Source organism: Rhamphochromis longiceps, linkage group LG14 (genome assembly GCF_057381845.1).
Source record: "Rhamphochromis longiceps isolate RC_006_pf linkage group LG14, R_longiceps_female_GT1.1, whole genome shotgun sequence".
Classification (NCBI taxonomy): Eukaryota; Metazoa; Chordata; class Actinopteri; order Cichliformes; family Cichlidae; genus Rhamphochromis; species Rhamphochromis longiceps.
The window spans coordinates 6995753-7019981 of NC_140570.1; the positions used below are offsets into that span (position 1 = coordinate 6995753).

The 24229-nt window shown below is 41.0% G+C and overlaps 1 protein-coding gene across 2 annotated transcripts in view; it reads left to right on the top strand.

Moving 5' to 3' along the window:
* LOC146653491 (unconventional myosin-Ic-like) overlaps positions 1 to 24229 on the top strand; it is a 59296-nt gene continuing 35067 nt past the window's right edge. The window contains exons 1-2 of one of the 2 annotated variants that reach the window (XM_085381059.1): positions 1 to 134; positions 298 to 470. In XM_085381059.1, the coding sequence (XP_085237185.1) occupies positions 381 to 470 (90 nt within the window). In that variant the 5' untranslated portion in view covers positions 1 to 134; positions 298 to 380. Of the gene's footprint in view, positions 135 to 297; positions 471 to 6413; positions 6644 to 24229 lie in introns of those variants that run through there. The other variant, XM_085381061.1, reaches the window with a different exon arrangement.

Genomic DNA, 24229 nt, shown 5'->3' on the forward strand with positions numbered 1-24229 from the left:
CTCGCCTCACTGTGACTCTCCGCTCTGCAACAGGTAACACCCCAACCTCAAATCTCTGTGCCAATGCTTGTAAACTACTATCACTACTGTATGTCTACTGATCCTCGTGCCATGAAATAACATTTCTCTATCAGGTAAGGGCTCCCACTGAAAGATACTGCATGTGGTTTCTTTTCATTTCAGAAAGAGATTTGGGATCTTGCATGCATTTCAAATGAACCTACTATCTCTGATAGTTGCATTTTAACTTCTCTTGGGATGATCTTCTACGCACGTTCTCTTTCTGCTCAATCTTAGGCGTTGCAATTCTTTGGGGAGGAACAAGAAACACACACAAAAACCGGATCACTTTAACAGAAGCTAAAGGAATAAAGAAAAAAATGATGGAACTGAAGATCCAGCTGATCCCGACAGGGGAAATCATCCTTTCTCCAGGGAAGAATGGAGAAAACCACTGCCACAACTGCAAGGTCAGTTTGCATACACACTGTGACCATGGCTGAGGCCAGCTCTGGAGTCAGATTTTTCCACTCATCTTTCATTCCAGAGGTTTTATGCGGCTCAGTGGGTAGACATAGGTGCTGACACAGCTGAGGTTATAGGGTTCATCTCCCACAGGGTTGACATTGAGAAACTTTTACATAATTTAAGAACTGTAAATTGCTTCAGAATCTGCTGTCTGTGGTGATAAATCAAATGATCTGTGGTTAGTAAATGCATTTAAATCTTGCTTGGCCCTGAGCAGCGCTCTCCGAATTATAATGCGCATTACTCAGAGGTAATTATGCATGTCAAACCAGGCTGCCTCTGTAATTTCTGGACACGTTAGAGACATCTGTACTGTGTTACAGAACAAGACTCATGATGCTAAGTGTTAATTAGAGTGAATAAGAACCCTCTTTAAAGAAGTCACGGTGCTTTAAGTAGCAATTTGACATTCATAGTGTCTTCCCTAAAACGTTCTTTGGTGATACAAAGGGCATTTTTGGATATTTTCAGTAAATACCAGCACAGTTATAATATTGTAGGAATGTGCAACATTGAGTGCAAAAGGTTTAGTGTCAGCCCTCACATAATTAATTATAGAGAGGATGTTGTGAGTCAAGTAACCTCACTGCATATGATGCATTTGAAAGCTGCTACATCCAATGTTTATATGCTAACAGTAAATTGATTATAGAGCGGCTTATAGAGAATTTTCACCAGACTCCCAGTTCCCTTCAGCTCTGCACAGAATTCTTACCCTGTTTTGGTTTGAAGGCCAAATGTTTAATGTTCTCCCGTTGTGCTGCTCGAAAAGTCCAAAAGCAAAGTTACCAACTAGCTGGTGAGCACAGGCAGGTATTTCCAAGTAAAGGTGGTTGAGCACCCACAGCAGGGCTAAAACAAAGGCAAATATTGAACTTGTTTTTATCAGGTGGTACAAAACCATCCCCAACTTAATAATGACACTGGGTCATATTGTAGTATCTGGAGGAAGTGGAAATAAAGGCGCTTGGCTCTTTTAAAGGGACAGTACCTAACCACTGGTACAGATATGTTGATGACACCTGGGTCAAAACCAAAACCCAAGAAGTAGAATCCTTCACTGCTCACATCAACTTTGTGGATAAAAACATAAAGTTCACCAGGGAAGACACAAAAGATAACAGTTTGCCATTCCTGGGCTGTGCCGTGCGCATCAAAGAGAATGCGAACCTCAACTAGTTTTAGCGGAAGCCCACACACATGGACCAGTACCTCCTCTTTGACTCCCACCACCATCTGGAACACAAACTTGGAGTAATCAGGACCCTACAACACTGGGCAGAAAATGTTCCCTCTTAGCCCAAAGGAAAAAAGAGAGAACACACACATGTAAAGGAAGCTCTTAAAACAAGTTGTTATCCTAATTGGGCTTTCATCAAGTCAGCAAAGATGCACAGAAAAGAAGATCAGACACAAACTAGGGAGGATCAGAAAGACAAACGCAACAACACTGTCATCCCCTATGTAGCCGGTTTATCAAAAAACTCAGGAGAGTCTTCTCCTACACGTCTTCAAGAAACTCAAAGAAGTCCAGACGCTTTTCTTTCCAGGCTTCTTAGACTACGATAAAATGAATGACTGAGAATCTTCAAAGACATTTTCCTAAAAACAACAGTACAGTAAAGTACAAATAAAATAAAGTACAGTAATGTAAAAAAACAACAAAAAAAACACATATATATATACAATCTGAACTAAGGCATAAAATGAAATATCCTGTCTTCTTGGAAAGCTTTCTTACATTAGTAGGAAACAAAAAAGAGTTTTTACAATATCATATCCCCTGGATGAGGTAGATTTGGTGTGTCTGTGTATATGTGTTCATGTGTAAGTGTTTTTGTGCATGTCTGTGCGTTTAAGTGTGCCTGAAAGCCTTTAAAGGACCATATGACAGGAAAGTGAGTGTATCAGCATTCTCTCAGATTTGGCCTGTGCTTTGATGCAACGTTTCCTGTTGTAGAAAATGGAAGTTATGATGGTGTAGATGTTAATAATGTCAATAATTAATGTTAATAATAACTCAGCGTCCAGCCTAACAGCTCCAGGTCAGTGGCTCTGAGTTTTACTGGCCCATGTATATTTTTACTGGTCTGCGTAAAGAGAAAATTCTTATTTATCTTAAGTATTAAATATTAATATTAGTACACCCCATGCCCCCCTTTAGACTCACCCCTGCTTGGTGTAAGTATTACAAATAGAAAAATAGGATGGCTGCCATCAGCCTTCAGCAAGCTGTCTAATTTAAATCTCACATCGGAATAATTTAACAGTTCATCTTGTTTTTTTATAATCAATTTATCCAAGTTAATCGGCGAATCTTTGTAGCTTTACTAGCAAGCCTAGTTAAAAATTGGTGCTAAATAACGAAGGAAGAATTTCAATCTCCAAAACTGAAGCAGAAACAGAAATTGTCTGTGCCGTAAAACAGGCCATAATGTTAGTCGGATAATCCTCTAGAACAAACAAGAAAGAGGTCCAGTTCAGTGCCTTTAATTAGCAGAGAGGAGGCCAAGTAGACACAGATGTCGAGCAAAGCTTCTGTGCTCCTATGTTTAAGACTTATCGGTTTCCAAATGGAAGGAAGGGGAAAACTATCTATAGAGAGCAAAAACCTTTTTGTATTAGCGTGTAAACATGCCTTTAATGGTTTAAAGTTTGGCATTTAAAATAGGAGTCTATTCCTCGCTTTTGAAGCCTGTCTCAAGTGGCCATTAAAGGAACCACAGTTTTTGGCAGTAGCCATAGCTTTACATGTAGGTGAGCACACACAGTATAAAGAAATATGCCCAGACTCTGAAATAGACTCTATATGACGTGACTAACACATTTCATTTACATTTCAGCAGTTCATACTGTATGTGCTAAGCTCATATGTAATATCTAAATATAGTTGTCTACAGATTGAATGGAATTAGCTTTTTTTTAAAGCAGTCCCTTTATGGGATAAGGTATCTTTTGGTAAAGTGTAACCACTGGCAGACACAGGTTTCAGATTTCTAGAAAGAGAATTGTGGTGTGGTTAATGCAGCCTGCTGCGTGCTGGTTAGTAATGACTGGGGAGGACTGGAATGTACCGTAGCCTGGATGGGAGGAAACGACAAAGACATTCCAGTACATGGCTTCATTCGTTCCCCTTCCCACATTCCTTAAAGGTCAACTCACCCTGCGTCTGGGTACATGTGAAAAGTGTGCGTTCCCTGACCTATAATGTGCCTGTCTTTCGACATCAAAAATCGACACCTACAATCACAGCACAGCACAGCAAAACTCAATTAGTCTGACGGTAAATTAATTCAGCACGAACAACTATGTACTGACTTTACTGATGAAGTGTGCAAAATATTCAGAACATTTATACAGTTCAAACTTTCCACAGATAATGCTTTTCCCCCTTTCTGAAAGTCTGGCAGCTGGTCAGTGAATGCTGGGATCACACTGAGTTTGTAGGCTAATGTAGGACCTTTTTGCTGCATTACAGCAGATAAGTCAAGTAAACCTTTTTGGTTTTTGTTAAGTGAAATCAGAACGATGTGGTGTTAACTGATCCTGGGAGAAAAGGAAAGATCAAGTGTGCTGCTGTTTGTTGATTTTGGAAGGGAAGTGAAGAGGAGACAGGGCTGGGCCTGAAGGTAAGGGGCCAGTGTCATGACCAGCTCTTCTGCCCATCTACTCAACGCCAACAGGATACAACGTGCGTGTGTGTGTGTCATTAGTAGCGGGTTGTTTGAGGCTGAATCGATCACCCCCCCCTCTGGCAGTGAAGTCACATTACAACTGAGACTGAGGTCACCTTCACATGAGCACAGTGCATAACTGCAGTAATATCTGATACAAAGTCCAGTGCAGGGGATTCAGACCTGGAATGTTTAATTTATTAGAGAAACAGAGTACAGTTAGAGTTTATCATCTAGGCTCTGAGCTCATCACTGACTGCACTTGTGACACACATAGAAAATGGGGAGTATTATGCTGTCAGAGCCTACAGGTGTATGGTGGGATGGTGCAGTTTTACTAGCAAGCCTAGTTAGGGGTTCACAGAGCAGGCAGCGATGGAGGGCAGCAGTAGCACTGGCAGGTCAGAGAGAGATGGAAAGTTTTGGTGCTTAAATGTACAGCCAAACTGCAAGGGTTCAGCTGTATGAACATGTTTAGCTGTCAAGTTTTCCCAATGAATATTCTTCAATGAAAATCTTAAAGGGTATGATTATACTCACATCTAACCAATAATGTTCATTATTGGTCTCCTCTAGAGTATTGGCAGGCGAAGACAACCCTTATTTAACTTATACTTAGTGCAGGAGCTTCATTTATGTTGTCTTTTTCTTATAAATGATTCAAATATTAAAAAATTGAGTCTGTCTTACCCTTGCATAATCAGCTAACTTTTTTTAGTAACTAAAAGGCATGAAAATGTGTTTTTATCTTATATCATTATCTGAGTTACAGGCCCTCACAGGGGTGGATGAACATTTAGCACTCTTTGGTTTGCATCAGATTTTCTAGAATTTCTGAGCCTCATAACTTTGTATTGCATGCACAGGAAAAAGCTTCAGTCTTTTCATGTTTATCAGGACTATGGGAAGAGAGAACGCATGAGTGACACAAGATATGACAGCTGTGTCACGTCTGGACGATGCTCAATAAGGACAGTTATAAAAAAAAACCCATAAAAAGTGCAAATGAAATATTTTCAAATATACATCATGACACTGACTTTCACTCATTCATAAGTACAATAATTAAAAAAAAAAAAAAAATCATACTTTTTTAAAAACTCCCAGTAAACCTTTTATTCATTCTCTGCTACTCTCAGTGTTGTATCTTAAAACTTCAACAACCTTTCAGTTATTGTAAATGAAAATTTTAGCAGCAAGGGTGGAAATTTCTAGTTCTTTTTTGTGGATTTCTTTCTTACCTGAAAAAAAACTTGGGACGATATGTAAAGTAAAAACAGAATGCAATGGTTTTAGAAACTCAGAAACCCATATTTTATTCACAAGGGAACATAGAAAACATGCCAAATGTTTGAACTGAGAGATTTGACTGTTTCATGGGAAATATTAGCTTATTTAGACTTTGATGGCAGCAGACTTTAGAGTCTCCTGTCACGAGGTAGAGCTGTGAGTGATGGCGTGCAGGTGCAGTGACGCCTGTTTGGACAGCAGAGGGTACGAGAACCCCGTGAAAACGACGAGAGCCGCTCAATGGAACCGCTGAGCTGCAGTTTGCCGCTGAATGGCCGGCTGGAATGGCACTGGTTAGCGGTTCCTCCAGACTCAAATATCTAGCATTTTCACGTCTACTTTTATGTCTGCGCGCATTCGTTTTCTACCCCACCCGTTAGAGGTGCCGATGGATGAACTTTTAACCCGCTCAGAGCTCAGATGGGTGGACAGCAATAAATGGCTATGAGTGTAGTTTGCGATCTCCCAGAGAGTTTGGCTTTAAAGTGAAGGGATCTGGTTATGATCTTCTAATTCACGAAAGCTGTCTGTGTATCATTCCTCATTTAAGCCTTTAGTCTCTGTCAGCTCACCGAGCACGCTGCCATTTATCAGGCTGGTAAAAGCAGACATTGTTTTTTTTTTTTAATTTCTAATGTCCCAGAGACAAGAAGATAACAAAACCGCCTGAAGAGTATTAGCAGGCAAATCATAGTGCACGACCTGTCCGAAAGAAACTCATGACTCCTACGGGAGCTGTAGCAGGGTGGGTTTTTGGTTAACTTCCTGGTATTACGCGGCTGTGCTGTCCTTTGATGACAGAAAAATAAAGGAGAAATTACCACACCACTCCCATAGAGTTTAACCCCCGACAACTACGACACACTGGCAGTTTGTTTCATACTAGCATATCAGTTCACGAAGCATAGTGTAACTGATACCTGCAGTCCAGGAGAAGCCTCCGCGCTGAGGCAGAGCCCACGGTTGGAGAACTGGGAGTGGTGGTGGGAGGGTCAGGAGAAACCCGGCACACAGTACGTTACCTACTGACTAACAGTGACCAGTCAGTAAGTGGACTGTCTGACACGGCGGTGAGACAACTCCAAAACCTCGGGCGGTGGAAGTGAGTGAAAGAAAAGCGGCATAGCGCATTTGACCTCGGCTGTTGTAAGGTAAGCTTTCATCCAGTTTAAACACAGATTTTAAGCTAGGTGCCTCCCGCGCGCTCCTCGGCAGTTGCCCCACTGTGCTAACTGTTAACTTTGGCTCTTTCCAACCTCACGGCTGCTGTACTGGTTACAGCTGTGATACCGGCCAGTCTCTGCTCAGTAATTCGTGACAGTGCAGCATGTTTGAGTGAGTGGGCTGAAAGTCCCCGTGTGCACCATATGGAGAGAAGCTTTTCACCAAAACGCCATTGTAAAAAAAAAAAAAATAATAATAATAATAATAATGTGGGGTTTAAACGCGACACAGCCTGTTTGTGACTCATTTTACTCAGTTAAACCATACATCAAGACTCGTAATACAGCAGCAGGAGTCGTATTAGTACAGTGTGGTTAAAGCGGTTAAACTCGGTTATCTACCGCTGCTTCATTGTCTGTCATAAGTAATATGTTAAATTGTGATGCATTTCAGCTAACCTAGCTAAGTGCTTAAGTTCAAAGTTTAAACATGCCCTGCTGGTGTGTTGCATATATACCGGTTTAAAGAATCAACATTACATGTGATTATTTTAAGTGTCTATGAAATCCAATACGAGACCCTTTTTTGTTTGAATGAAGTTTGGTCTGGCATTCTCTCCTCCGTCATGCGTACACTTGTGTAGGCTTGTATTTTCTGGGAGCTGGCTCACTGGCGTTCATTGAAAAGCAGTGCTGTGGACTTTTAGCCACGTAGTGATTTGGCCTATAGCCCACAAAATCAAATCCTTCAGGTTGGGGTTGTCTTTTTATAGACGCGAGACAGACACAGATTAAGACAGCAACTACACAGCTCACGTCACAGGCTTGCACACCTGATGCAAGCAGAAGGTGCTGCGGTGTTAATCATTTTAAATGAACCATCTCTTAATGGAGCTTTAAGAGACCCTGTGTATGTGTCAGAAGACGCTGGACTTGTGCTGAGAGAGAGTGTCTGCAATTGAGGAAGGGCTTGGTCCACAAACCTGTCCACCTGTTATCCTGTATGTGGTTTGGAAGAGGTAAACATAATGCAAGCAGCTGGCATGTAATGCAGCCCACAGGTGCTGATGGCTGTCACGGGATGAGAAATCTGACCAAAAATACTGAGGCAGTGTTATAAAACCATTATGCTGTTTTTATCTTTGAGGAAATTGTGTTTTGGCATCTGATCTGCTGAGCTTCATCTTGATTATAAGAGAAGTTGATTACCCACCCAGCAGAAAGGGGAACGCAAAATAGCCTGTGCTGTAAGTTAAATAAATGCATGTGTAGACAGAAACCAGAAGATAGAAGTTCAGACAAGTGAGCCAGAATGGGCGGGATAGTCCTCCAGGGGTCAAGCTGCAGCAAGACCAGCTGACCAGTTCCTTCAAGGTCACCTGAAGGGCAGGGCCTCCCTGTGCTGACTAGCATGCTGCAGCTGCTCCTCAGCGTCCTGTTAAAGTGCTCCAAGTTTGATACAAGCTCCTTTTTTAAATGGCAGCTTGTAACTGGAGACGATTAGCCCTGAAGCAGGGTTTTACTGATCTGCAGGGTGGTCTAATTTGGGTAGCTCTTTAAAGAAAGTGCACATGGTGGAATTTTCAGCGTGCACAGTCTGCACAATTATTCTACTTGGCACAAAATGCACATCAGCGTGCAGCAGTCAATACATTTTTCCAAAGCAGTTCCACCAGTTGTATACTCTGTGGTCAGTCACTTTTAGCTGCAGTTTCCATTGGGCTGATGTGGGCAGAGGCTGGAAGGCAGTTCTTCCCTTAGTGCTGTACTGCCGGCTTTATTTTATTTTAATGGGCTGGGCTTTCGGAGATATTTTGGTTCATGGCTGAGGCCGAGTTGTGGTGAGAGTGAAGTTTGGTAGTTTAGGGTGAGGTTGGGCTCTTCACTGGATGTATTCCTACTTCTGCATGGCTGGGTGTTTTCACTTTCCCACTTTAAGCACAAACACAATGCAAGGGTTTGTGAGATGGGTGCATGTGTTTTTTTGATTATTAAGATAACGTTATGAGCTCAGTTTTTTTTCCCACACTCTCAGTTTTAATTTCACATCTAATTCTTACACGGATTCACATGAGAGGAAAAAGTTTACTGGTCCTGGCTTGTTCTTTGCCTGTTTATCTGATCAAATACTAGTCATGCTTCCCTCCACATTGTTATGGAAGTTAGTAGATTCCTTCATGCCAGATTTCTGCTGCCAGTTTCTGCAGTGCATTGCAGTGAGACCAGATGGGTTAGGGGATTGCCTGGAGCTGAATAAATATTGAATAAAAAAGAACACTGGGCGACTCCCACTTTGAGCATTTTGTTTTGGCGGATACAGGACCTGCTGTTGATGGGGTGAAGGTCTTCCCTGGCCTGTAGTTGCTCAGCTGCATGTCAGGTGGACTGCAAAGGGCACACCTGACAGCCTGGCTCTTAGCCAGATCACTACCATCCGCTATACAACAGGAAGAGAGAGGAACGCTTGCATGTGTGAATGTGTGTTGATACACGCTAATGTACTTAAACTTTGCAATAGGAAATATTCACTGGGGGGGGGAGACGGAGAGGAATTTCCCTTCATTAACCTCATAATGTCAACTTGTCCTGTCAGACTTGTTGATGTCAGCAAATGGGATGTGTGTTAAAGTTACGCTTGTCATGGTAAAGGGAGTGTAAACTTGAATGAGAGAAATGTACAAAACATTGGGTTTGTGGGCGGGAATACTGTCAGGGCCCATGCACAAGTAATGCCTCCTAGGTGACTAAGCTGCCTGCATGTAATGAGGTTTGGGTTAAGTAAAAAAAAAAAATTAAATTAAATTAACTGCCATTTTTGTACTGAAGAAATTATTAGTTGAACTGTTGACTGTATATAAAAGATGGATGTAGACACAGTGGCATCTCCCATTGTTTTCTAGACTCTGCCCTTTGAAGCCTCAGAGTTAGCTGGCACGTTATTTATTTCTCAACTATAAGTGACCATGTTTGCACAGGAGGGTGGAGTGCTTAGTTAACAACTAACACTAGTGAGCTTGGTTGGTAAGCTGCGTCCATGAACAAATGCGATGTACTGACACATGATAATGATTAAAGTTAATACTGCAGTTTAAAAAAACAAAACTGAAGCAGAAACTTCATGCATGGGCTTTCACATACAGCATACCTAATATTTGTTAAATAATTTCATTAAAGATGCCAACACAGTCAAGAGACTCGATACTAATGGAAGTGAGCTCTAGTAGACGTTGGCTGTGTTGGTCATAGTATTAAACTAACTTTGGAAAAAAAAATTGGGTTGGGGACCGCTGGTTTAGATGACGACTACCACTTGTTTGCATGTGGGAAATGAAATCAGACCTTGAAATGGGAAGGTGTTGGAGATGCTGGAGGGGAGCGACTATTGATCTACCCTTGGGCAGACAGACTGTTGGAGACAGAGAGCACAATAACAGATTAACAACAGCCATGTGGGCTGGTACAATCCATTTCTATGGTTGTAGACTTTCTACATGCAGAATAAACTTTTTTGTTTCTCATCTCACCACGACTGATTTCTGGATAAGCAATCTGTGAACAACTAGCAATGACTGTGTGCTTGTTTCTTAAAGGTTCAGATTTGAAATAACAGAATTGCTGTAAAAGCTGAAGTGACTGATTGATAGATTTATTTTTTGTTAATGCAGAAACTTTGTGTAGTTGAAGCACTGGATTAAAGAAAGTATTCAAAGGAATTCAGTTAAAGTTGAAGGACCAAAAGAAAGTGTAGATCAAAGTCATTTGAAAATTTTTCCCCAGTTGTTCCTGTTTTTTTTTAATAAACTTGGAAGCCGATGTTATTGTAAGCATCAAAAGCATTGCAAGTACAATTTTCATGAACACTGACATTTGCATGTTAGAACAGCTCAGGTTTTTCATGTCATTTACAGGTTAAGACCTTAAAGTCCCTGTGACGTTAAAGTTGGCCTGTGATGCTATTCCTGGCATGGGTACTATAAAAGTACTAAATGCTCTTGTTAAACACAAACAGCATTTCAAACAATGAGGTCTGCATGTGCACAAGCATTACCTGCGGGCCCAAAGCATGAACTCGGACAGATTTCTTTCTACTCTTGGCTCTGTGTGATGAGAACAGGTATCCTTATATGGTCAAATGGCAAATGGCCTGTATTTGTATAGCGCTTTACTAGTCCCTAAGGACCCCAAAGCACTTTACACATTCAGTCATCCACCCATTCACACACACATTCACACACTGGTGATGGCAGCTACATTGTAGCCACAGCCGCCCTGGGGCGCACTGACAGAGGCGAGGCTGCCGGACACTGGCACCACCGGGCCCTCTGACCACCACCAGTAGGCAACAGGTGAAGTGTCAAGGACACAAGGACTGAGACTGTCCAAGCCAGGGCTCGAACGGGCAACCTTCCGATTTCAAGACAAACTGCCAACTCTTGAGCCACAGTAAATGCCACTTGCTGTTAAAATGGACAAAAAAGAAGTTGTAATGTTTGTTCAAAAGAAAATTGGCTGAAAAACTGGATGTCTGCACACACAAAAGTTCTCCACTAAACATCCTGTATCAGTGAAAGCACAGAATCACAGTTAATGTCATTTACCTTTGTCACAGAATGATCTCGATGAAAAGATGTCAAATAGACAGGTAAGACTGCAGTAATTCAGTGCTTAGACTCAGTAGTGGGGTAAACATCAGTGCCATTTCAGTGTAACACCAGTCAGTCACTATAGTTAGGGTTAATCAGAATGAATCTCAAATAGTGAGCGACACTGCTCTCTTTATTGTTGCTGCACCACTTTACAGTTTGATGGTGTTTGTTAGTGTTAGGGTGCTGGAACCCTCTAGCTGAATGGAAGTAATGAGAGCTTGTCTCTGACAGTGAGTCAGAGTGTGTTACCTGTATGATGATGACTCGCAGTCTCGTAGGGTATGTGAGTACAGTATGTGCGCCTGGTTAGTTTTAGCTGTGGGCAGCTGCTTTAGCATTTCCATGTAATTCTTTCCCACATCCCAAAGCTTGACGAGTGGTACAGCGAGCCCTGCCCTGTTGGGAAAAAATGCTATGAGTGACTGCATCCTGCTTCTCCTCAGTATTACAGCCTTGACTGGTGTGTGACTGGAAACCACCCTGGACATGAGTCAAAATCCACACCAGCTTCACTGCCATTTTTGTACATGCGGTGTGACTGTAGGAGATGGGAAGTCCTTAAAAGACTGAAAGTTGAATGCTTGAGTTTTATTTATTTATTTGTCACAGTTCAAGTGTATTTGATGTGATGAAACAGCAAAAAGAAACAGACTGATGCCTGCTAACAGCCCTCAGTCACATCTGACAGGTTGAATTCGACTAAGTAAAGAACTGCTCATTCATGTTTAGTTACACAGTGCTGACTAAGTTGCTTCCTAATTCTGTTCTGTTGTAAACAGCCTCACCTGCACACCTTTACTCAGATTAACCCGATGATACAAGCTAAAAAGGTAATCCGATTTCCTCTGCTCTTGCACTTGTTCAATGTGTACTGGCAGGCCAGAAGGAGAGGAGCTCTGTGGGTGTTTGGAGGATCTTCTGCTGTGTAGTTCTGTTGTAACATTTTGGATCATTTTTCTTGGACTTTAAACCCTACTGGATTTGGCTCAAACGCTTACCTCCAGGTTAAACACAACAGTTATAAACGTACAATAATAGATATTTATTTGAATTGTACTCTGGCTCTGCCGCCCACATAAGCAGTAGGTAGGTGGTCTGAGGAACAAGAACACTCTCCTTGTCCTTACACTGGGCAAGTCAAACTGTGTAAACCATCCCAAAATAGGCCTAGAACACCTGTACATTTACCTTTTTAGTCAGGTGCGTGCATGTGTGTGTGATCTGCCCTCCTTACTCTAACAACAGGCAACCAAAGCTCTCTGGATCCTGCTGGGAACTTGCATGTGATTATGTCCACTCCTCTCCTGGTTATGTAATGTTCAATATCATCTGTCATTATAAAGGCACACCTACCTGCTCTGTGTTTGCTGTGACATAACACCAAAGGCAAATCTCGGTGTTTGTTGAAAAAGCGTTCATATTGCGTGTCAGTGATTGTGTATGCTGATGGGCATGGGAGCAAATATCAGAAAAATTTAAAGCTTTTCCCACCTGTGCAGAATTCAGACAGGCTCAAATTTTATTCTTCAAATAAATTCCTCATTGTAGCCCCTCCCTACTCAGCACCCCTCTTAACTATGATAAGATTCAGGTTTACTATTCTTAGCTCACTGCGTGACTCATTCAAGTCAGATGTGTTCACACTGAAATTTGAGAGTGAGGCATGTTTGTGTCATGTGAAACTGGAAAGCAGATGGAAAAGAAAAAGTCTGAGAAAAAAGAACTTGATGAAATTCCTTCCCAACACAGTTGCTGCCCTTTGGTTTAGTAAGCTGCCTTATTAAGTACACTTGTGCCTAAGCGGTATTGGACATAACCCCGAAATTTAAACCTCATCGCAAAATGCATACTTGCTAAGATTCTTCTCCCTGGGTCCATATCTTATATCTGTCTCAAACTGTTAATTGACAGATTTTATTTCTTTGTTTTTTATGGTTTTGTGACAGAATGAACTCATATCAAGTGTAAGAACCAAAAAGGACAGCTACATGTATCAGTATCAGTATTACCTGAGATCACTCTGGGTTTTTTTTGCTTGGCTCCAGCCTTTATTAGTTTCTGTACGCCGTCATCGTACAGTATCTGGTAATGGTAGTTCTTGCTCTGCTCTACAGCCCCATGAACCAGATCTCCACTTGCTCCACCTTTTGGTTGGAGCTGACTTCCAGCTCAGTTTTTTAGAGAAGGACTCTTGCCACCAATAGCAGTCGGAGATGGGGGAGTTGGAGTATGTCTGACCGTGAGGCAAGGTCCTTGCTGGGAAAGCAGCAGATCAGTGATCACCACAACATCAGCCTGGCCAGTGAACCAGCTAGTGAGTAAACTTAAGATAGGAAGAGTTGAGCCTAGTATATAATATTGTTCAACTGTGTAATGTGAGAATAGTGCGGGTAATTGTTTAGTAAATTCAAAGAGTGGGTGTGTGTCATTGAATGCGCTACCCTCGCCTAAACCAAACAGGGTAGTCCAAGTAGTTAGAATACCTCTGATGCCAGAGATTCCCCCTTGTTGAGCTGTTGAAAGAGAGCAACTGTCTGCCCTGATTCTCCCAACACTGCCCACAGTTCATGTGTGAAAGCAGGTTAACTGGAGAGCATGTATAATAAGAGCCTATCCAAGTCTCCCTTGACTACCTAGATAGCTTATCATTAGTCAGTTCTCAAAGTTCTGGTATCAAAGTTCACCAATAAACCACATTCACTATAAAATTCAGTGATTGTTTTAGTATGCTCTCATATCTGTTGTACTAGCAACACAATAATTTATATAGTGGCTTTCATGAAAAACTAGTTTCAAATAAGTGTTGCAGGACTCTGAATAGGCAGCCCAACTTACAGGAAAGAAAGTGTGTGTTTGTTTTCATTTGCCTGGAGTGTGGTGATAATAGGCTGTCCTTGGGTAAGTCTTTGAAGGCTTCTCTCTCTCCACCTGCTTGTTAACCTTTAACCAAGTCTTTCCATGGAGCTTTGATAATGTCAGTACTAATATAGGCAGGGGTTGTCTTAATCTGAAAAGAGAGAAATTAAATTAAAGGGAAGAAAAGTTATGAAAGAAGTGTTGGGGAAGGAGGAGGTTGACTGCGTGAATTATAAGTGCACAAATAAGAACCCTATTCTTTCTGTGGAAAACTCAATGTGGCATGAAGGAAAAGGCAGATAGCAGCGGAAGCAAAGACGAAAATAAAGCAACCTATGGAGTCTGGAGGAATGCAAACAACAGCTGATGGATGAGATTAGAATGGCTGGCATGAACTAGGCTTTTTTGACAATTTTTTTTTTCCCCCCCCCCTGATGTCTTACATATGTACAGTGTCCTCATACAACCATGTAATGCACATTAGTGGCCAAAGGACACCAGGTTCTGGTGTAGTTGGGTTAGGTTACTGTTCATTAATTCTTCAGTCAGTCTGTAAAACCCTAACAGTGTGGGAGTGTTGGTACTGCTAAAGCCTAAAAATATTTGATTGTTTTTCCCAGGCACAGATTCAGTCCATTCTAATATGGGCTGTCTTGAATTTAGACGATTCATTGACAGACCTGTTGGTCGTGTAGGGTTAATGTGTAAATGTGTTTAATCCTCCTGTGTTTCACATGGTAAGGGGTTTATGTCATACTTTATACTAAAGCACTGTGCTACAACACTGTAAGAGCTTTCAGTCACCAGCTGCAATCCAGAAAGGAAGGAATTGGAGGGGTGGGCGATTAAATCCTCAAAATTATATCACAGTATTTCAAAGAAGTTTGCAATAATGGTATTTCTGATGATGTAGAAAGAAAGTAGTGAATGTTTTATTGATGATTGCAGCTTGCAGGCAGCAGCCTTTAATAATGAAAATTAAATGAAGCTTTTTTCTTCAGCCTTCCTTTCAATGGGGGGCTGTTACTGATAGACTACTTCATTGGTGTCAACAACGTGCTGGCTGCAGCATTATAATGCAAGAGCAGAGACCCAGTATAGGTCAAATGAAAGTTTTTATGACATAAAAATGCATATTGGCATGCATATTGGCATGCATTCGGTATACTGTGGATACAGGTTTTATAGTGGAAGGTATAATATTGCAATATGATGCTGGAATCTGTCCATCTGCGCACAGCTGGAAGATGGGAAGGTCCACGGTGCTAGACTTAGGGGATTGAATTGAATTGATGATGCAATTCTGATCAAAAAGTGCCACCAAACATACAAGATTATATGTTAACACAACAGGGCACCCTGCCAAACTACAGTGTGTATGAGAGACACTGTCAGATGACAGATTTGCTCTGGAATGACTTTCAGTTTTCCCTTCAGGCCCAAAAAGATCTTGTTGAAGTTTAAAAGAACAAAAAGCAAAATTACAACATCAGCAGCGCCTTAAGCCCCAGACAACCAGGATTTCCTACTCCTGATTTATGTACAGCATATTTGCCAAATCATCACAGTTACCCTGAGCCACATTCCTGCTTTACAAACAGAAATTAGCAACTTTATTATCAAAATATCTACAGCCCTGCCCAGTCTGACTATGACAATTGGTTAAGACGTTGTTACATGTGTGTCTGCGTGCGTGTTTGTGTGAACTCTCTGCAGTACTAAAGTGAGACTTGGAACAACTTGGCTCTTGTAGGTTCCCCAGCGGTATTGAATTATTATGGGTGTGGCAGTTGATTAAACACATTCTTAAAAAGATATTTAATCACACTGACTAAATCTAAAATGGGGATTCTACAGTTTTATACTAGTTCTGTCCACTCAGTCACCACTTTTTGACTTTGCATTCACAGCCTTATATTAGTTTTAACAATCGGCAGCAAAGATTTTGTGTTTATCATTTTAACATCAGTATAGATGCCGGAAATGTTAAGCTGAGAAACATCACTGGGAGCCTCTATAAGCTTGTACAATACGTTTGTCCATATATATGTTTATGTTGATGTTGCGGGTTAAAGAGTTCCATCTTGCGCATTGTTTATTTGTTTATCTATTTATTTATTTATTTTTACATTTGGTGGCTTCCACACATATTCTGCCCTTCTGTCTCCCACATATTACCACTCATCCCCATCTCCACCCTCATTCAGAAAATGCTTCTGTCTCTGTTTATTTCAGTCTCAGGATGCCAGTCGCATCTGGCAGTGCATTTCATCACTGAGGATGACCCATATGTAGCTGTCTAGTCACTACTTGCTGGCTAAAACCATATGATATGTGATATGTTTTTCACTAGAAGCCCACGTTGTGGTTGTAGGTGGATATGAATATTTAGATGAAAGTGGGAAATGAAGTGAACCGTGATGTCTAGCTAAAGTTTGTTTAGTGTAGATTCTTTTAGTATAGTATGACAGATGTGCATTTCTCAGAAGCAGTTGCATATGTATGTTCTGCCTCAGCAGCCCTACCCCAGTCAGAGAGGAGAGCGTTCAGAAGATGTTGCAGTTAAACTTTGTGTGACCAAACTGCAGAGCAGCTCCCTTGCATTGGGAGAGGGTCTGTGTTAAGTTACTGTCTCAGGAGATTGCTCTCATAGTTTAAGCTGTTCAAACAAGCCTTCGCAGTAATTTGTCAAGTTTAATGTAGGTTTGTGCTGACATGTCAAAAACACTGTAATGACAAACTGGATGGCCTTCTATTCAAACTTTCACTTTGTCAACTCCCCTTTTCTCCATATCCTTGCCTCCTGTACCACTCACGTGTAAATTTAACTGAACACTAATGACTTTATTGTATTCCTGTATGTGGATGCAGGCAAACACCAGCTAATTTTGATTGCTCTTAATTGATCCTTTATAATTTAAAATTTTATAACCTGAAAAAATAGAAAGTAGATAATAGGAGGGAGAAAAATAACACAGGCAGAGATAGAAGTCAGAAAAACGGCTCTGAAATGAAATAACGAGAGGAAAGAGGCTTTAGTAGTTGGTACTATTTACACTGCTTTAACATTCTCAGTAACTGCACATGTGCAAGCTTCTTTGCAACCAAACTCCACCTATCATGCTGTGACTGTCTTCATCTGTTGTCATTTATACTGGCCTGGGGAATGCATGTGGAAGGGAGGGGAGGTGCTTTACTCACATATGTGCATGGAAGGACAGAGCTATACCATGCAGAAAAAAATTTGACACTCTTTTGGCTGTAATCTGGTTTTGTTTTGCCTCTCAGCTGAACTGTTATTAACATCTAATCAGCAAAGGGGAAGTGCTCAGAGTAAACAGGAAATTTGCTGTTTGGGAACATAGCAACTTAGTCCATTTAAATGCTACTGGACTGGATGCATGCCGATTTGCCCAATTTTTGTGTTGTTAGTCAAATCTGATGAAATACTTCCTTATTTATTTAGTGCAGTCTAAACAGTATTGTGTGCATTGTTTATCCTGTATTCGTGACCTCTGTAGCTCATAGCAATAGCAGCGTCCAGGACATGCAAATAGACACAACAAGGAAAACGTGTGTGTGTGTGTGTGTGTGTGAGGACCAAAAATTTGAATGCTACTATACTTGTGGGGACCAACAGCCGCTTATAGGGACAAAATGCCCATTTGGTTAGGCATTCATTTTTGATGGTTAAGGTTACTGTGCGTGTGTGTTGAGTATTCAGAAAAGATTTGTCTATAGGAGTAGTCAAAACTAAATGTGAGCAGTTAAAACATCTGGCTAGTCAGTGGAATTGGTATGAGTCTGTAGTGGTTTCTCAGAAGCTCCTCTCCATATAAGGCCTGCTGGGTATAAAAGGACTGAAAGGCTCTATCAATAGAAGAGCAGGAAAAATGTGGAGGAGAAAGACTAGAAAAGGTGAAGAGGGGTGGGAGAGGGAGTGAAAAAATGTAGGAGATATGAGAGGGACACAAAAGAGACTGAAGGAAAGACTTAAGGAGTATTGGGACAGATTTGCACAACACAGAAAAAGGGGCGGGAATGGGGGTAGGACAGGCAGAATGTGTACTACGTTTTGAGTTGCACTTCGGCAAGTCAACACCTGCCTGATGTTGAAATGGTTTGCTGAATTATTTGTCTGTGTTTTTTAACCTCTGTACCTGCATATGACAGTCATACATACTTTGGGCATTCCTTTGGGTTTAGAGTTGACTAGGTGTTAACAATAGTTCCCTCTGTGTCATTAGGAGTTGGCTATACCATTTCTCACCATCTTTCTCATTATTATTGTTATTATTATTGTTATTATTATTATTATTATGTAATCACCATATGTTGGCTGCATGGGTATACAGTGGTATACATAGTGTACAATATCAAGGATCGAGTAAGATATTGAAATCAAGTTTCTGTTAAGTTTGTCAAAGCAAAGAAATTTTGAAGACATTGCATACTTCATAACTATTGATCTGTAATGCTAAAGCTAAGAATCTACTATATGACCTGTGTTAATGAGATGCCAGTCAGCTTGACCTCTTCTCTTATGCACAACACTAGGTGTTATTGAATGGAAAGCCACACTGCGTTAATTGATTTTTTTTTCCAATTTTTTCCAGAATAGATTTTTTTGGGGAGTCTTTATGAAAGCACAGAAGCATATATGGCTACATGGAAGCCCTTCTGCATTTCAGTGCATGCTGGCAGACTTGTTGTGAAGTGTCACACCCATTGACCCCTGCTGGGCCTGTATCACATCAACATCACCAGCTGTAAAAACAGTTTAAAATAGGGTGTTAATTTAGGGTAGTGTTTTACGGTTAGAGAGCCGCCTCCCAGAAGTTCTCTTCAGTCTGAAAATGTAGTTGAAGAGCTGGAACCTTAGGTAGTAGTGGCTTAGATGAACAAACTGCCTCCCTCCATTCACACAGAAACCATCTCTGCAAAACTTGGCTGCCAGCTTAGCTCAGTCTAGGATTATGGCTTTGTGGAGGATGCTAGACAATCTAGGAAATGCCAGCATGACCAAAGTGCTGCTACAGTGGAAGTGTTGGGTGTGTATGTGTGTGAAGGGCAGGGAGTGTCCCGATATTTGGTGGGTGCAAACTGGCCTGCAGTTTTTATAAACCTAATTTGAAGCATGCGGCTCATCTTTTGTCACGTGGTTTCACACCTGATCTTACTGGCAACATCACACTTATGCTGTGCTATGGTCTAGTGCACATGGACACACACACACACCAACACACCCACTGTGGTGATTCACTTAACCCGGAGGAGTCAGGCCAGTGAGAGAGTCACATTAAGTAGGTGGCAGAGAGAGAGAAACAGGAAGTGTCTGAGTGTATCTGAATCCTGGGATTCCCCCTTGTGTTAATATCGTGTTAGGCCACCATAAACTGACAGACCACCGGTTATGTCAGAAAACACACACACACACACACACACACACACACACACACACACACACACACACACACACACACACACACAGTAGTTTAATGTCTTAATTCCTCTTTAGTACAACACTTTCACCATCTGTCACCAACTTCCTGTCTCTCTCGCTCGCTCGCTCTCTCGCTCTCTCTCTCTCTCTCTCTCTCTCTCTCATATATGCCCTCTCCTCTCCGTTTCCCGACTCTTGTTTGCCGCCCACTTGGCCTGCATTCTTTCACTCTGACATCAGGGCCGCCCAGCACTGCCATTTATTTTTTCTCTCCTTTTTTTTCTTTATTTTGTGTGTCTTACTCTGCTTGTTCTCTTGTCTCCGTTACTAGCCCTGGGTCCCTCACTACCATCCCTCCATCTTATGGAGCTGGAATAAAGAATTATAGTTGTATTTCTCGAGATAAGGTCTGAGATGACCTTATTAGAGAAATTTCCTCTGTGGCATCATAGAACTGAAATAGAACTGAAAAAAAAGTCTGAAAGAGAGGGTTTAGTGCAGGTTGAAGTTTTGCTCTGTGATCACTTGAAGTTAATATTTGAAACTTTTTCCGTGTTTAATATAATCCATCCATCGTTCTTACTGTATGAGAGAAAGTGAGGAAATCCATCCACAGCATATATTTCTTAACTGAGTATCTAAAGGGACATACAGGCTGTTTGTGCTGTTGACCTGCTATTTATATTATATGAGAAATGGGAAGAATAATAAATGTTGGTGTTAAAATTGCCTCAAAGGCTGATGATTTTACATCATTATTCAGAATAGAAAGTGTAAATAGAGTATGACGTATGAAGAAGGTTTATGAGAAGTGGGAGGAAGTATGAAGGAGAGAGAGTGAAAGAGAGAAAGTGAAATGTTGAGAGCATGAGAGGGTAGTGGAATGACTGTCTAATGTTAGGATCTTGTTAGTATTGATGTCTTGGTTGGGCAGCAACACACAGATTTACAGAGACTTGAAGCAGGAATTTAATGGTCCAATGGAGCACAGGGAGCAGCTTTAGATTTTCTTTATGATTTGTAGCCAGTAAACCAGGGTCTGATCCTCCTCTGGCTTTTGACTCACACTCCTATTCACTCCACAGCAAAGGAAGTCCAAGAGTTCATGCAATATTTATTGTTCAAACTATTGTGATGACTTGTATTAGCACTGATTACACGAACAGCTTTGTTATGTTGGAAGAACTTGTGGAGGAAAACCAGGCCCGACTGAAAGCTACAGTCCACAGAAGGAGCCAGTGAATGGACTTGCTCTGTGTGCGCGGTGATTTTTAACGCCGAGGATGCACTGAAATAACACGTCTTTACACTTGGCTTTAGTAATGATAATTCTCTTCCCTGCTTTTTCATCAGTACTTACACTGACAGCGCTTCCTTACATGTAATTTAAATCTGGAGGTAATTATAATGGACATGAGTGGGGAATTTATAAGGGCATACGGATTGTACATATAAAAGAACATTAATGTAGAGTGCGTGTTTCAGTCGCATCCATTTGTTTTATTTCTTTATCTTGTCTCAGTTCAAGCTTTAATGGTCTGTTTCGTAACCCTTATCGTTCAGGCCCAGTCTAATCTTTCTGGCACTAAAGCTGGTTTTGGTTTATGGTGCTATTTAACAGCAAGGGCCAATCCCAAGCTGTTTTGCTGATCTAGTCACGTAATATATATCAACATGTTCAATGCCTGAGATGTGTCATTATGATGAAACTTTTAGAGCACAGGCTGAAATTGAACTATGCAACCCTTTCATCAAGGGTGTGCTCATCATGATGCAACGGTGGGGCGCTGATAAAGAAATGATCCTGAAAGCTTGGGAGGAATCTTAAAACTGTGACAATCATTATGATCTCACCGAAGCTGATACTACAGATTTGAAGTGCTCAGTTATATTTACTGTATGTCAAAACACTTCTTGGTTTGTTATTCACAACGACTTTAGATTCTTAGACAGCAGGATGCGTGCTTGCTTGCACACCATCTGCATCCTTTATGTGCACTATGCAAACAACGTAAAACGCAAGAAACACTGGCCAAAACTCCACAGGCAAGCTTTAAATAAACAAATGAAGTGTGATTGTGTGTGATAGATGCTTGAATCTGTGGAGTGTCATTCATTTTCTATGGTCTCTGGATGTCACGTTGCTTCCAGTCCACAGCTTTACTCTGTGGAGTTCAATGAAGTTGTCTTTATGTAAAATTACATGAGAGCAAGTGTTACATTTGTACTAAAAAAATAATGTTGGTCTGCTATAGCCATTGACTGTATATTAAAAGATGGACACAGCCTCTGGAAGAGCCTTAAACCTGCATTCTTTCTAATCTCCAAGACGGGGGAAGCTCTGATTGTAAAATGAAGACAAACTGTAATGAAGTCAGTTTATACTTATCATTTATAACCCCACTAAACACTATCTTCAATTCTTTTTAATACAGTATATTGCTGACTTAATTATGGTGACAATACAAGACAAATGGATGATAAAGCCAGATAGCCAGGCGTGGGCCACGGCTATCTTATGATTACCAGGGCACTACTTTATGTGTGCAGTGTCCTCAGCTCGGTGAAGTCCATTTCCGATTCATGCAATCTGCCTTCAAATGAACAAGATGCCCCAAATTTTGAACTTGAGGTTTCCAGACAGAAATGACAACTTTGTCCATCTGCAATGTCTTTTTTTTTTTTTTTTTTAAAGAGATATTAATACTTTTTTTTGGAAACCTTGTATTGGAACTTGGCCAGCTGTCATCAGCTCCATACCTCTCCTTTTCACACACATACACAGTGGCAACAACAGACTGAGGCAGGAGGGGACAGAAACTAGTGTGACCATAACTTCCTGCAAAATGCTGCAGAGGCTTTCACACTGCACTGACGTGGAATAAGAGCCATAATCAGATTAAAAACTGTAGAAGTTATCTTGGTTTAATTATCACTTTCTCTTCACCATATTTCTCCTTTTATATTATCTAGCATCAAAACATGATTAGGCTTATGATTGGCTGAACACAGTGTGCATATATATATATATATATATATATATATATATATATATATATATATATATATATATATTAGTGTGTGTTTGTATGCCCCACATAATCCTGAAACTTTGAAGAGGAAGTGAGAGAGGGAAAAGAATTTGATTGGGGGGTGGGTGAGAGGGAGAGGGTAATTGAGGGGAAAGTCAAGTTCCCATTTCTGGTTTCCCACGGAGTCGAGCTCACACGCATTTCCCTGAAAGCAGTCGGTGGGATTTCAGTTGTTTTTAAACTCTTTCAGTCTAAACAACACCATGTGCAATATTCCCCTAGCAATAAGAAAGAAAATCCCCACAGATAAATACATGCTTTTATTGAATAACCCTGTAATGATTAACTGTAACCGGTGACATGAGAGCTGGACGGTATGACTACAGTGCTGTAAAGTAAAAAAATATCAAATGATGGCCTTATGCTATATGCTGGTGGCAATTACAGTTGTGATGGGCACAGAGGCTGTAACTGAGTAGCCCAATAGCAGGTATAACACACTGTTTGTATTGTCTCCATGGCTTTATGTTCTTCATAGTGCTTTTATACCACATCATTTATAGCTCCAGAGCCATAAAGGACAGCCTGGATATGGTGGTGATGTAGTGAGAGCAGGATGCTATTGTCAGGCAGTACGTCCCATCTGCTGCACTGATAACATTCTGTGAAGTGCATATTTTTGTCCCCGGCTTTTGGTGTTTACGAATCCTCCGCCGGGCCATGCAGGGTCCACTTAACTAGAACTTCAAGTGAAGTGGGGAAAATGGTTTGGATGGCGAAGAGTTAAATGTGTGACAGCTGAGCAAGACACTGGTGGTGAGATACAGCCCCTCCTCCTTCCAGCTCCTTCTAAATATGCTGCCTCAGCATGAGCCTGCAGAAGCACACACACAAGCAGAGGCGCACACCTCTACTCTCCCAGCACTTGCCAAAAGAAAATGTGAACCACAAACATTAGAGCTTAGGAGTAAGATGAGTAAATCCATCCAGATATTTGGCATCTTCTGTCACATCGGTGCCTGTGTCCTGCCGACTGTCTGCTGTGTTCTTACACTAGTAAGAGAGCGAAGGACCACGTCTGGAAAACATTACTCAGATTCCTGCAGTACAGGCTTTGATTATACTGGCAATGAAGCAAGAGGGAGGGGGAGAGTGAGAGAGGCATCAGATGAAGTGTGCATTGTGTAATTTCTGACACAGACACTACTACCTAAGCATTTGTTTAAAGCCTGCATTTGCAGAGAACCTACTAGTTGAATGTAAATTAAATGGAGGTGACCAGTAGAGGGCGGTCTGAAAGACAGCAAGTATATGCAAGAAGTATTCTGTTTTTTCTACTTTTATCACTGGAGTACTCTTTGATAAGACGTGCTGGTTAGACCCCTCACGCTACCAATCACTTAACAGTTTTTATATATATATATATATATATATATATATATATATATATATATATATATATATATATATTAGGGGTGCAACGATACACAAAATTCACGGTTTGGTTCGATACTTTGGTGTCACGGTTCAATATTTTTTCGATACAAAAAAAATGTTCATGCCTTTTTAATTTGTCATTTATTAAAATTATAAATAT